Source organism: Rosa rugosa, chromosome 2 (assembly GCF_958449725.1).
Source record: "Rosa rugosa chromosome 2, drRosRugo1.1, whole genome shotgun sequence".
NCBI lineage: Eukaryota > Viridiplantae > Streptophyta > Magnoliopsida > Rosales > Rosaceae > Rosa > Rosa rugosa.
Window position 1 is genome coordinate 40216870 of NC_084821.1, and position 14249 is coordinate 40231118.

A 14249-nucleotide genomic window follows, 5' to 3' on the forward strand; every position below is an offset into this window, starting at 1 on the left:
GGTAAACTACGCAAATTGTAATTCAATAGTTTGTAAGTAGGTGCAAAGAGTTGTGGAGTGATCAAAGAATTTGGTGGGGTGGCAATAGCTGGAGCCCTTATCTATATAGCCCAAACATGCAGTAGCAAAAATTTGGGCTTTCACAGCTTTGAGGGCCTATACTCTAAAATTTGGAGCAAAACCCGGACCAAATGAGTATAAGCTTCGGGTTTTTGTTTTTCTTTCTTTCGGGACTGAATCGACCGCTCTGCCTTCTTTCTTCGTTTCAAAACAAATCACCCACCCAATTACACACCACTGCACCATTTTTCAGTCGAATAAAGCAGTCGAGTTCCGTCCAAGCTCCGGCCTACTTCCGGCGACGCTCCGACTCCGACGCACGCTGCTTCTCAGCCTCACTGTAGTTCAAGCATCGAGCAGGAGCAAACATGGAGGAGGAGCCTCAGAACGGTAACACGATCGCGGCGGAGAGTGAGGAGGAGCCGATAGTCGGGCCTGGCCCAGCCCCTCGAGCTCGGCCCAAGCGCCCTCTTCAGTTCGAGCAGGCTTACCTCGACTCCCTTCCCTCCGCTCTCATGTATGCCATCACTTTACTCTTAAACTAGTCTTCTCTGGATCGGACTTGAACTTTTAATTTGAGAAATTGGATTATAGGTTTTAGTTTCCGTTTGAGTTCCGCAATTTGTGACAGAAAATCTATGTTAGTTGGCTCCATACTACTTAAACCCTAAACCCTAAGCTCATTTCAACTCAGCAAATCTATGTGTTAAGTTTAGGAGTCACTTTAATCTGTCATGAGTTCAAATGCAAATTTTTGATGATCGTTTTTGTTTGTCTCTGCCAAGAGCTTTGTTTAGTACTATTTCTCAAGATGTATGTTTTTGTTTTCTTAATTTGGCGGCATCAACAGGTATGAAAAGAGTTATATGCACCGAGACGTGGTTACTCATGTTGCTGTGTCGGCGGCCGAATTTGTCATCACTGGAAGTGTTGATGGTAAATTTTTTTATGGCCTGAAATTGCTATATAGGTCTGCCACTTTTATTGTGCATGTCGTCTGCTACATTTGCATTGGTACCATAGTATTTTACTATAATTGGCTATTTGGAAAACTTAGGTTTGGATTGCCTTACAGAAGTTCTATTAGGACAGGTATCAAACATTCAGGAAAATTTCCTGGTAACATCAAGATTGGACTCATTTAGGAAATGTGGCCTTTTATAAGGAGTTTTGCGGTAAGTGGTTTGATGTCATTAAGCTGGGCTAAGGCAGTGCGTATACACGGATCTATATTTAATTTGGTTACATCATGATGAACTATTTTCTGGCCCTTACAATGGAAGTCATGCATTGTAAGTGAAGCGTGTGTTTGAGCTGATGGAGTTTCCACGACTAACTCATCATGCGAGTTGCGACATAGTTCTTTTAAATAGTGTCTAAGTACAAGCATGGATGCAAATTTTCTTCATTCACAAGCATAATTTATAGCAGCAATGCCCAATGAGGATCTAAGTTTTATTATAATCTAACTAGATGTTGCTAGTTTATGTTATTACCTGGACTGGTGAATTGGTGCATACTACTCCTAACAAGTTTTCATTCAGCTAATTTTGGTTGTCTTCAGTTCATTACATATATAGATAAACCTTTTGTTTTCCTCATTTATTTATCTCCTTTGACCAGGACATTTGAAGTTTTGGAAGAAAAAGCCCATTGGCATTGAATTTGCGAAGCATTTTAGGTCCCACCTTGGTCCCATTGAAGGCCTAGCTGTAAGTTTATCTTCATTACCTCATTACATGCATACCACGCGCCATCTTGCTTTTAGATTGATTACTGTTTTGTTTTAATCTACAATGGATTGATTATGAGCATGGAATCAGACATTGTTCATATATTATACATCTAGATGCTTATGCTTGTAAAATCTTGGTTTCCTATTTATCCTGCTTCTTAACTATTCTGAATATGGAGACTCATTGGAACCCATAAAAGTCACATGTTGACATCCTGATAAATTTGTTGATGTGTTAAGACACATTAAGTACACTTACTAAATTGATAAACTTTGGTTTGATATTCTTTCAATCCTGATTGATAGAAGATGTGTTTTCGAAGCACTTCTGAACTTTTGCATTTTGTCTATGCAAAAAAAAAAAAACAAAAACATTTTTCATTTTAGTGTCTGTAAAAGACTAAAAACCACTTCTGAACTTTGTTATCTTTAATTTTTTATTTTTTTATGAGCAACATTTTCTCTCTACTAATAAACAAGCAAAGCACAATGCAGGGGACTCAGGGGACTAGGAGTCCCCTGATTTAGCTAGCAAATTGTGTTACAATTTACCAAACAACATGGTAGATGCGAGCCGCATTCCAATCATTAAAAGGCCTGAAAATAATTATCTCTAAATTTTGAAGAAATCGACACCAATGTGAATCCCAGAAAAGAATGGTTTCCCACATGTGGTCCACCTCCTCTCCTCTTAACTCCCTCAGTGATCCTTTTGTTACTTTCCCTGCTCACCAACTCAAAAAATTTCCAAATTTCCATCCCGGTACATCTTCCTAAAAACAGACCTCTGAAAAACTTCTATCTCTTAGACAATGGGGCAGCAAGATGTATGCATATCCAAGTTTACATTTGATTCATAAAAGAATTTCTCCCACAAGGATACTGCAATTGGACAATGAAGCAGGAAAACATTTGATCTATCTGCAGTCATTTTTACATATCACTCACCAATGGAGTAAAAGAGACCAAGAGGGCTATTTTCTCTGAACCATATTGCATGTATTCACCTTCCCATAAGCAATAATCCACGTTAAAGCTTGTATCTTGCAAGGTACTTCAGCTTTCCAAATTGAATGTGAGGGTCTGGGAATTAACAGAGGAGTCTCCTTAGGACTCCAGCTTCCATAATCTTCTATCAGGTCTAGATGGAATCAGCAAGATCTCTTCTAACAAGTATGATTTGGATTCTGACAAAACCAAAAGTCCCATGAAACAAGTAAATAATTCAGTTAACTCACCTACCTCTTAAATAATTCAGTTAACTCACCTACCTCTTCATCATTTAGATTCTCATGAAACCCAAAACCCTATCACAATATAAGAAGGGTTCACACCCAATGGTACAGTAGGAACATTGTGATAGCAGCACAATTTGTGTAATCGAAAAAAAGGGTTGCAGAAATTTGTTTTTCCTCATCCAACATTCTTCCCAAAACCTCTTACCCATTTTGCGCCTCGAGATGACATAATTGACTTCTTACTTTGTGTCCTCTAATTTCTTAGTCTGAAGTTAATAATTAAGTCCATAAATAATGTCCAGTTCTTCATACTTCTTGGTTTTTAAATGCGTCATGCTGTTCTCCTTTGGTTTGTAATGCTTCAGTTTATTTGTGCACCCATTTATTTGGGCAAGGCAGCATGACATTTTTTCAGATCTTGATATTATTGCAGTCTTGAACCATGACATGGCTTTGCTGTGCAGGTTAGTGCTGATGGTTTGCTTTGCTGTACAATTTCAAATGATCCCTCTGTGAAGATATATGATGTTGTCAACTATGATATGATGGCCATGATTCACACATCCTTTGTTCCTGGTGCTGTTGAGTGGGTCTACAAACAAGGGGATGTCAAAGCCAGGCTTGCCATCAGTGATAGAAACTCATCATCTGTACACATTTTTGATGCACGGGCTGGTACAAATGAACCTTTAATCTCCAAAAAGGTATGCTGCAACTAATGGAGGTTTCATTTCTTTTTGAATTCCATGATTTTTGTTTTTCCAAACAAGATCCCTAAAGAGTTTTATTTTTATGTTGTCCGTTCTAGATTGATCACTTGTTTTCCTATCATTTTCCATAGATACACTTGGGGCCAGTGAAACTCATGAGATACAATCATGAATATGACGCGGTCATATCAGCTGACGAGAAGGGAATGATTGAGTATTGGAATCCCGCTACACTTGAGTTCCCAGAGAGTGGGTATGTGTGCTTTACTGCTTCATGTTAATATGATAATTGTTCTTCATCCATATAATACATCAGCTCTGCACTCAGTCACCGACTTTTTGTAGGGCAAACTGGCAAACTATGTGCAGATCAAAGATTCATATGATATTTTTGTGAAAAATTTAACAATAGTGTTATTGTTGCAGTCAGAACAAAAAAAAAAAAAAAAAAAAAACTTACCAATTCTTGGTTAACATTTATCATAGCCAAATATGACACTACAATTCATGCCAGACTTCTTAAAGACTACTGATAAATTTTGCATGTGCTATTGGTTAGAAACTTTGGTGGCGATATTCTTGCCTTGGACATTTGGTGTTCTCTGTATTTTATTCCTCTCATTAGCAAATAAATAACCCATATGTTTAGTTGATATGTGTATCCTCGAATGAATGACTATCAGGTTCTTAAATATATATCCTTCCATGGACATGAACATGTAACCAATTATTTTCATGTGGTGTTTTCAGGATGAAATTTAGATTCAAAAGTGACACGAATCTCTTCGATATTGTGAAATGCAAAACTTCAGTTTCTTCTATTGAGGTATTTTATACAATCTATCCCATGTAGTATGAACCCATTCTATTTGTATGACAGGATGATGCTCAATCTTTTTTTTTTTTTCCTTTGTTTTTTCACTTTTTCTTTTTACTTAATGCATGACAAGAAACTTTTTACTTGCATTTTGCAATTTCTGGTTGTTCAGGTTAGCCCAGATGGCAAACAATTTTCGGTTACGTCACCTGACCGTAGGATACGTGTATTTTGGTTTCTAACGGGTAAAATACGACGAGTTTATGATGAATCTCTTGAGGTAATGCTTATTTAGTATTTGATTAGTTTTTGTAATTATGTTAATCATGTTCTTGAGAATATTTTGGAGACATCTTTAGTCAAATATCTTGTGCTGATTAGGTGGCCCAAGGTCTTCAAAGAAGTGACATACCTTTGTACCAGCTGGAAGCTATTGACTTCGGTCGAAGAATGGCTGTTGAGAAAGAAATAGAGAAAACAGAAACTGCCCCACAGCCGAATGCAGTTTTTGATGAAAGCTCAAATTTTCTTATTTATCCAACTCTGCTTGGGATAAAAGTAAGATAGTACTGTCATTTAATAGGATTCTATAACATCTTCTCTCCCATTAAAATAAAAAACCTATTATATTTATTCTTAATTTTTTTTTTCTATTTGTAGGTGGTAAACCTACACACTAATAAAGTTGCCCGGATTCTAGGAAAAGTGGAAAACAATGATAGGTTTTTGAGAATTGCCTTATACCAAGGTGACAGAAGCAGTAAAAAAGTTAGAAAAATTCCTGCAGCTGCAGCAAATGTCAATGAGAGCAAAGAGCCTCTGTCGGATCCCACTCTCATCTGTTGTGCCTTCAAGAAACACAGAATCTATCTATTTAGGTACTAGAATACTTTGAACAACTTATAAACACTTGTTTGATAGTGGTGTTATTTTGTTTGTTGGGCAAGCATGTACTTTTTGTCAATTGAGCTATTTGGATATTCTTGCATGGTGTGGAATCTAGGCTCAAATATAGGTGTTAATGTAGCTCTTGTAAGATTTACTCGAGTACAACTATTTTTTTTTTTTTTTACTTTATTTATTTTATTATATTTTTTGGGTGTCTTAGTGTATCTAGCTGGTCTTCTACATTTGGCTACTTTTATCATGGACTATGATTTGATCTGATTGGTCTTCTTTGTGCTCTAATCAGTCAGAGAGAGCCAGAAGAGCCTGAAGATGCAACCAAGGGAAGAGATGTGTTCAATGAGAAGCCTCCTGCTGATGAACTCTTGGCTGCATCTGATATAGGCAAATCAGTCACGACATCCCTTCCTGACAATGTGGTGAGTTACTTTGTATCTTGGAAATAATGGACCTTCTCATCCATATACTTCTATCTTTCTACACTATGAAGTACTACAATTCTTGTAAGCAAAAGTTTCGCTTAATTTTTTTTTATTTGGTTGAGAGTTAATAATAAAAATGTGAAACATGAGTGCATGCATCAGGAATCTCAAATCCTGTAAACCATAGAAGTAGAATCTCATTGAAGAACTTGGATGAAATTTTCTTTCTTCTCTTGTGTGAATCATTAAATTTTTAGCAAGACATTTTAGAGATAGGAGATAGTCAAAGGATAAGAAAAATAAAGGATGATTCAAGTACTTGTTTGGTTTTGTTCTTTTGCAAAAGAATCAACAATACATTTCATAACTGAAATTGTGTGCGCGCGCGTGTGTGTACTATATAGATTCTTTGGAAAGACTTTTCTATAGAGGACTATCATTTTTATTTTCTTAGTGAGAAATAAGAACCCTTTATACATAGGAGGAATGGTCAGGCCTATGGTTTGCTCCTAAGTGCTGTGGGGTTCAAACTGCTAACTGTACCTGCCTAGCTGATTTCTGAGTTTCCTGTCTTCTAAAGATTGTAGGGTATGGCAGTTGGCCCCAGTTCAAGCCTGGGGCCTTGAGCCGGGTTTGGGGGATATGTTGGGGGGAAGGAGAGAAAATCAAAGTGAAATTTTCCTGTACATTCAACCCAATGTTATCCTCTTTGGTTATGTTTCAGTTATAGTATTCTTTTTCTTTTCTTTGTGACAAACAGTTGCAGCATTTACTAATTGGGGGAACCAAATGCAAATGGAAGGGGAATTGTTAGGGCATATCCTCTTTACTGGATATGTGGGAGTAAGAAACAGAAAAGAAAATCAATGTTCCACCTTACCTTGTGGATTAGCTCTTTAGATGTATATTGATTTGTACATTTTCTTGAAGATACTATGGCTCCAGTACTGCTTTGTTTTTAAACACCATAGTTTACTTGGCTGCATACCTTTGGACTTGCAGGTTGTTTGATCTGGTTTTTCTTGTTCTTCTCTTCCCTCCCCCATTTGTTTCTATTGAAAAATTCTATCTTCTGTTTCCCAGATTATGCATACTACAATGGGAGACATACACATGAAGTTGTATCCAGAGGAATGCCCTAAAACTGTGGAGAACTTCACAACGCACTGTCGGAATGGCTATTATGATAACCTCATTTTTCATCGAGTCATCAAAGGTTTCATGATACAGACAGGAGATCCTTTAGGAGACGGTACAGGTGGGCAGTCTATTTGGGGAAGGGAGTTTGAGGATGAATTTCACAAAAGGTAAATTTTATATCAGATTGTGATAAAAGATTTCTGGTATCTTGTTTGTTTGCTTGGTGCTTTGGCAGTATTTCAATAGTTAAAAAAAAAAAAAAAAAAAAAAAAAAACCTGTTTGCATGTCTAACTGGTTTCTCCTACCACCTGGTGCAACTTGGACAGAAAAAGGGTGCTAAAATATATCAAATCCTCTTATGTTTTCGTGTTTTACTCGTTGTCATGCACATTTATGAACACTCCTGACTCCACACATACATGTAATGTCAGTTGCCCCAAACTGACGTTGGTGGTGGCTGAATTCGTTGCAACAGTAATTGCTGTAGTGACTAATGTCTGTGCAAGCTAACCATTTTTGATAACCCTTGAAGATGGCTGTGGAGCACCTTCCTTAGTAGTCTGAATACTGTATTATATATACCTCTGCTAGATGGATGCTTTTATAGGATAAACAACTTCCAAAAATGGTATGGGCATTGAGTTTTTCTAGATCTGAATGTTGAAACTTCGAACAGTTCACATGTCTCTCTGTATATGTGATTGGAGATGCAAAGATGATAAAACTAGTGCTGTTTCTTATTGCTGTGACTTATAACTGAAATGTTCATTGATGTAATGTTTGTGTTCCGTCAGTTTACGACATGATAGGCCTTTTACTGTATCAATGGCAAATGCTGGCCCAAACACAAATGGATCTCAGTTCTTTATCACCACAGTGGCTACTCCTTGGCTGGACAACAAGCACACAGTTTTCGGAAGAGTGATCAAGGGAATGGATGTCGTTCAGGTATGATTGAGCTTAAGCTTTGACAAAATGATGATAGAGATTTTAGTGCATATTTTGACGCCTTAATCCCTTAAAATTATTAATTGTATATATAACAACTTACAGCTGGGATGACAACATTCTGCATTGCAAATGCAAGTTGAAGTGAAAATATTTATCATGGATCATAGATGTGATACCCTTGTTCATTCTTGGCAGGCTATAGAAAAAGTAAAGACAAACAAGGATGACAAGCCCCACCAAGATGTGAAAATTCTAAATGTTACTGTCCCCAAGTCTTAAAATTATCATAGATGGTAGACCAGTTTTCTGTCTGAACAAGGTTGATGGTTGTTTTGGTGACATTTGGCGGGAACAGATTGCATTCAGGTATTTTTATATCCATCTTTTTACTTGTGGTCACCATTGGTTCAGCACTGTAAGGATGAGTAAATCGGAGCTAAAAACTGGAGGTAGGAAAGTGGAACATAGGAGCATGTATTACATTGTTGGGGAGGAACAAGGTACCAGTGTTGGTCACTTGCTCTTTAGTACTATGAGATTTCTGGATCTGAACTTGCCGCCTACCGTTTTGTCTGTGGCTCACATTTTTGATATATCCATGGCTGCATCCCAGTAGATCCCAGCTAAAGATAAAACTTAGCTACTGATGTGTATTTACCCAAACAGTTCCAGGTTCAACTCCCTGGCATGACAACAGCCATTAATGAAATTTTTAGCTTCTGAGTCTCTAAATCAGCTCCGTGTCAAAGTTAATCTCGAATACCATTTGCTTTAGTTTTTAGTTCACTCTTTATTTTATCTCATTTGGTGATGATGACATTTTGCGCTGGTTTTCTGATTGATTGAATATAACCTGTGAAATAGATTGCATCTATCGGACTTGGGACTTGAGAAGTGAGCTCTGCTTCAAGTAGTATGATAGGACTTGGGACTTGATGAGTTTTGGACCACAGTTTTGGTTCAGTAAAACAACACTGATTTATGATTTTGACATTAGGAATAGAGCATCTATATATATTTGTTTTGACGCGTCTTGTTTTTCTTTCCCCACTTTCCTGCCAATTAAGAAATGTCATATAGAGAAAAATAAACATATACATTATGAACTGAACTTGATCTTGGTCTTGGTCTTGTTTTTCTTTTTTCCTCCTTCCTGGGAATTAAGAAATGCCATATAGAAAAAAAATCAACATTTACATTCTGAACTGAACTTGATCTTGGTCCTGGTCTTTGGAATCCCAATGGTGTAGAATCCAAATAGATGTGATTTCATAGATGTGATTTCATACCTCTGAGTTGCTGATTATATTTTTTGGAAAATAGATGCTCTCATTGTGGGTTAATTTCTTTCATCGGTTGAAATAAACATTTTGACTCTATGCCGAGTTGTAGACACAAAGTCAAGAGCAGTCGAATTACCTTTTGTTGTGAGCAAAGTTCCATAGTTGTAATTTATCCATGTTATTAAGTTATTAACTTGATAGAATTGATTTTTTTTTTTTGTTGGACAAATGACAGAATTGATTCGCTTTATAGTATAGATAGATACATGTAATCGACATAACCAATGAAAAGTCAAGATTAAAAGAAACGCTAGGGGACGGTCCACTGGCGGTGGACTGAATACTACGCACTATGAAGTTATGTATACCAGAAATATTCCACAAGTCATTTGCCTTTGTTTTCAACATTGGAAGATAAAGCTTACAGTATGAAAGCAGCATTGGTGGAATACAAAGCATAAAGTATAGACTAGCAACATGAAAATTAATATTGGTCTTCATCCAGAACCTTCACAGGTAATTTCTTTTCATCAAAAGCAAAGACAACGGTCACTTCAAAAGTATGTCATAAACAGTCAATAAACAGCCAAGTCAATTCTCAGCCACTATAATCTGATCCTTAAATTACTTTGACATGTCGCAAATGGAACTTGCAAATTTCACAAGCAAATACCCAAGTCTCTTTTTCAAGCAAGTTCGAACAAAATGCGGGTTTTGGCTGTGGAAGTGATCTTAATAGTATGCTCTCTTTCTAATGCAGTATTTATTTGCTGTCTTGGCTCCTCCATGCATTTGGACCAACCCTTCACCTCTAGGCTGAAAGGAAATGAAACCGATAGGCTGGCACTCTTATCCATCAAAGGCAAGATACAGCATGATCCCAACCGCGTCCTGAGCTCCTGGAATGACTCCATTCACATCTGCTTGTGGCAGGGTGTCACTTGCAGTTCACGACATCGTCAGAGAGTCACCATGCTGGACCTCAACTCCCAAGGCCTGGCTGGCTCCATATCCCCATACATAGGAAATCTTAGCTTTCTAAGGGAACTTCTCCTCTATAACAATAGCTTCACTCAAGAAATTCCTCCACAAATTGGGCATTTGCGTAGGCTACAGGTAATATCTTTAATGAATAACTCATTTACTGGCCCTATTCCTGTCAACATATCCAATTGTTTCAACCTCACATTTCTCTCTTTCGGTCGCAACAAGCTGGTGGGTGAAATTCCTTCCAATCTTGGTCTCTTGTCTAAGCTTCAAACACTTGTTTTAGAGGATAATAATTTAACAGGAGAAATCCCTCCTTCCTTGAGGAACCTTTCATCTCTTACAACATTTTCTCCAGCTGGTAACAACTTGGTGGGAAGCATCCCTAGTTCTCTAGGCCAATTGAAAATGTTAACCTTTCTTTCGTTGGAAGAAAACAAGTTGTCTGGTACCATCCCTCCTTCCATTTACAACCTATCTGCTATTGTTACTTTTTCTGTAGCACAAAACCAAATTCAGGGGAGCATTCCCTCACACTTGACCACTGCGTTTCCTAACCTCGAGGTCTTTAACATTGCGGGGAATGAATTTACTGGGGCCATTCCTTTGTCGATATCCAATGGAACAAGTCTGGTGTTGTTCATTGTTGCAGATAACAATCTAACAGGACAAGTGCCCAATTTGCAAAATCTTCATAACCTCACAACTTTCATTGTCCAGTCTAATCATCTCGGAAGCGGTAAACACGGGGACTTGAGCTTTGTCTCAGAGTTGATGAATGCCACACAGTTAAGACGGTTGGTTTTAAGCTTGAACAATTTCGGAGGGACATTGCCCACATCAATATCCAATCTCTCAACTAGTCTTAAAATGCTTTGGGTTCATGAAAACCAACTACATGGTAGCATCCCAACTGGTTTAGAAAATCTTGTGAATTTGCAATCACTCACTTTGGGGGGGAACTCCATCACAGGTAGCATCCCCGCTGACATTGGGAAGCTTTCAACGCTTGGGGAATTGTATCTTTCGTACAACCAATTATCAGGAAGCATTCCATCTTCTCTTGGAAATTTAACCATGTTAAGTCGGCTTCACTTGCGAGCAAATAATCTTAATGGCAGCATCCCTTCGAGTATAGGGAAATGCCATGGGTTGTTGGAATTGGATCTTTCTGAAAATAACCTTAATGGTGCAATACCCAAGCAACTACTTATTGGCCTCCTCTCCTTATCAATTTATCTCGACTTGTCCAGAAACCACTTTGTTGGTTCCCTTCCTGTGCAGATCGGCAAGTTGAGGAATCTAGGTGAACTTGACGTTTCTGAGAACATGTTATTGGGGGAGCTTCCTAATAGCCTCGGTGATTGTGAAAGTTTAGAATTCCTACAGTTGCAAGGCAATTCCTTCAAGGGGCTCATTCCATCATCTATGAAGGACTTGAGAGGCCTTCAATATTTAGACCTTTCCCGAAACAATTTTTCAGGACAGATTCCACAATTCTTCGAGGGCTTGGGAAACTTGGAGAATCTGAACCTATCCTTTAATCACTTATGGGGAGAAGTACCCATTGAAGGTGTTTATAAGAATGCAAGTGCAACATCAGTTGTTGGAAACATCGCACTCTGCGGAGGTATTGCAGAGCTTCGACTTCCTGTGTGCAAATCTGAAGTGTCTAAAGCAAGAGGTTTGTCTCGTACAATAAAAATAGTTATGGCTTTAGTATCCGGGTTTACTCTGTTGGTAATTGCTATGGTGCTATCCTTTTTACTTCATCGTAAGAAAAGGAAAGCAATTAAGTTGAGCACTGTGGGGAACTCTTTTTTGCAAGTCTCATATGCTACCCTCCTGAAAGCAACTAACGGGTTTTCTTCCACTAATTTGATTGGTGAGGGTGGTTTTGGTTATGTGTACAAAGGAATTCTCGATCTTGATAGAGTTGTTGCTGTAAAGGTACTTAACATGTCACACAGGGGAGCTTCAAAGAGTTTTATAGCTGAATGTGAAGCACTGAGAAACATTAGGCATCGAAATCTGGTCAAGATTATAACTGCATGTTCAAGTGTAGATTTTCGTGGAAATGATTTCAAGGCTCTAGTTTATGAATTCATGGAAAATGGGAGCTTAGAAGAGTGGTTGCATCTAACTACTGGAATTGAAACGGTAATAGATGCACCCAAAACTTTAAGTCTTGTCCAGAGGCTCGATATCGCCATTGATGTTGCTTCTGCATTGGATTATCTTCACAATCATTGTGAAATACCAATAGTTCATTGTGATCTCAAACCAAGTAACGTTCTTTTGGACAAAGAGCTGACTGCACATGTTTCCGACTTTGGGCTGGCAAAGTTTCTCTCAAAATTAACTGATAACGTTTCTGGAAATCAATCAAGCTCCATTGGAATAAGAGGATCGGTTGGTTACGCTGCTCCCGGTAATTATTCTCATATGCTTCACAAATTTCTCATCTTCTTTATTATTACATAATTCATTGAGAGCTATTTTATTTTATGTACAGTTGTAGTGACAAATATTAGTGATATTATTGTTTGAACTGTAGAGTATGGTATGGGAAGTGAGGTGTCAACATATGGGGATGTGTACAGCTTTGGCATTCTCTTGTTAGAAATGTTTACTGGAAAGAGACCTACTGATCCTATGTTCAGTGACGGCTTGAATCTTCATAACTTTGTGAAGATGGCTCTACCTGAACATGTTGAGGAGATTACGGATTCACTACTTGAAGGAGGCATCACCACTATCGATGAAGCTCGCAATCAACCCATCGCAAGTCCACTACAGAAGATTGAAGAGTGCTTGACGTTGATATTTGGAATTGGAATTGCTTGTTCTGCTGAATCCCCAACAAACCGAAAGGATATAAGTGATGTTGTATCTGAATTGAACACCATCAAGAACAATCTTCTTGGCTAGAACATTTGAAATTGTTACTTTTATGTATGTTGTTTGCTTCTTGTATTTTGATCATTACTTTGTTTTTTGATTGTCATTTGCTCTATTTGAAGTCATGTTGTTACCACTACTTGTATTAATTTAGTGTGCAATTGTCACTACTAGCAAAATAACAACACGGATTTACTGTAGTTAAAAGCCACAGATATCCGTGTGAAATAGAAATAGTAACAGAAATCCGTGTGAAATGAGCATAATCGGGCCCACAATAATTTATACAATAACAATATCAACAGATATCCGTGTGCATAGACAATAGTCACAGATATCTGTGTAAAAACTAAAACATTTTCACACGGATATCTGTGTGAAAATCAATTCACACTGATTTCTGTACGTATTATAAATTAGTTTATTTCGAAATCATTAATTTTTTATGTTATGTGAATTATGGAGGGACGGATTTCCGTTACAATAAGTATTTGATACAGATTTCTGTGTGAAATGAGTAATACACACAGATTTCCGTGTGAAATGAGTAACACAGATATCCGTGTGAAAAGAGCATAATTAGCCTCACAGTAATTTATACAATAACAATATCGACGGAAATCCGTGTGAATAAACAAAAGTAACAGATGTCTGTGTAAACGGTAAAATATTTTTACACGGATATCTGTGTGAAGATCAATTCACACTGATTTCTGTATGTATTAGAAATTAGTTTATTTCGAAACAATTAATTTTTTTTTGTTATGTGAATTAAGGAGGGACAGATTTCCGTTACAATAAGTATTTGATACAGATTTCTGTGTGAAATGAGTAATACACACAGATTTCCGTGTGAAAAAATTGACACAGATATCCGTGTGAAAAGAACAATTGGCTACAGAATTCCGTGTGAAAAGGAGACTACACACAGAATTCCATGTGAATAATGAGACTACACACAGAATTCCGTGTAAATAATCGACTGACAATTAGAATGTCAGTTAGTGGTTACCGAGGTAAATACACACGGAAATCAGTTGTAAATGTGTAAGTATTTCACACGAATTTCCGTGGTTATTCTGCTTATAATTAGCAGAT

At 37.5% G+C, this 14249-nt stretch overlaps 2 protein-coding genes across 2 annotated transcripts; both read left to right on the plus strand.

Annotated features, from left to right (window-relative positions):
• The first annotated feature begins 217 nt into the window (after positions 1–217).
• LOC133733669 (peptidyl-prolyl cis-trans isomerase CYP71) lies at positions 218–8712 on the plus strand. The gene is made up of 13 exons (XM_062161316.1): positions 218–577; positions 911–996; positions 1684–1772; positions 3498–3737; positions 3875–3996; positions 4494–4569; positions 4733–4840; positions 4942–5118; positions 5221–5438; positions 5753–5885; positions 6972–7195; positions 7824–7977; positions 8176–8712. The coding sequence occupies exons 1-13, from the start codon at positions 429–431 to the stop codon at positions 8257–8259; spliced, it is 1860 nt and encodes a 619-aa protein (XP_062017300.1). The 5' UTR covers positions 218–428; the 3' UTR covers positions 8260–8712.
• Positions 8713–9795: 1083 nt separating this feature from the next.
• LOC133733672 (probable LRR receptor-like serine/threonine-protein kinase At3g47570) lies at positions 9796–13310 on the plus strand. The gene is made up of 2 exons (XM_062161318.1): positions 9796–12681; positions 12808–13310. Exons 1-2 carry the CDS (start codon positions 9969–9971, stop codon positions 13179–13181), a joined length of 3087 nt encoding a protein of 1028 aa, XP_062017302.1. The 5' UTR covers positions 9796–9968; the 3' UTR covers positions 13182–13310.
• The last annotated feature ends 939 nt before the right edge of the window (positions 13311–14249 follow it).

Bases quoted from the DNA above. Each gene is read 5' to 3' on its own strand.
- LOC133733669 (XM_062161316.1), top strand. From the start codon at position 429: ATGGAGGAGGAGCCTCAGAACGGTAACACGATCGCGGCGGAGAGTGAG. The intron at 3,738-3,874 runs GTATGCTGCAAC...CATTTTCCATAG, and splicing joins AACCTTTAATCTCCAAAAAG to ATACACTTGGGGCCAGTGAA. The intron at 5,886-6,971 runs GTGAGTTACTTT...TCTGTTTCCCAG, and splicing joins CATCCCTTCCTGACAATGTG to ATTATGCATACTACAATGGG.
- LOC133733672 (XM_062161318.1), top strand. From the start codon at position 9,969: ATGCGGGTTTTGGCTGTGGAAGTGATCTTAATAGTATGCTCTCTTTCT. The intron at 12,682-12,807 runs GTAATTATTCTC...TTTGAACTGTAG, and splicing joins GGTTGGTTACGCTGCTCCCG to AGTATGGTATGGGAAGTGAG.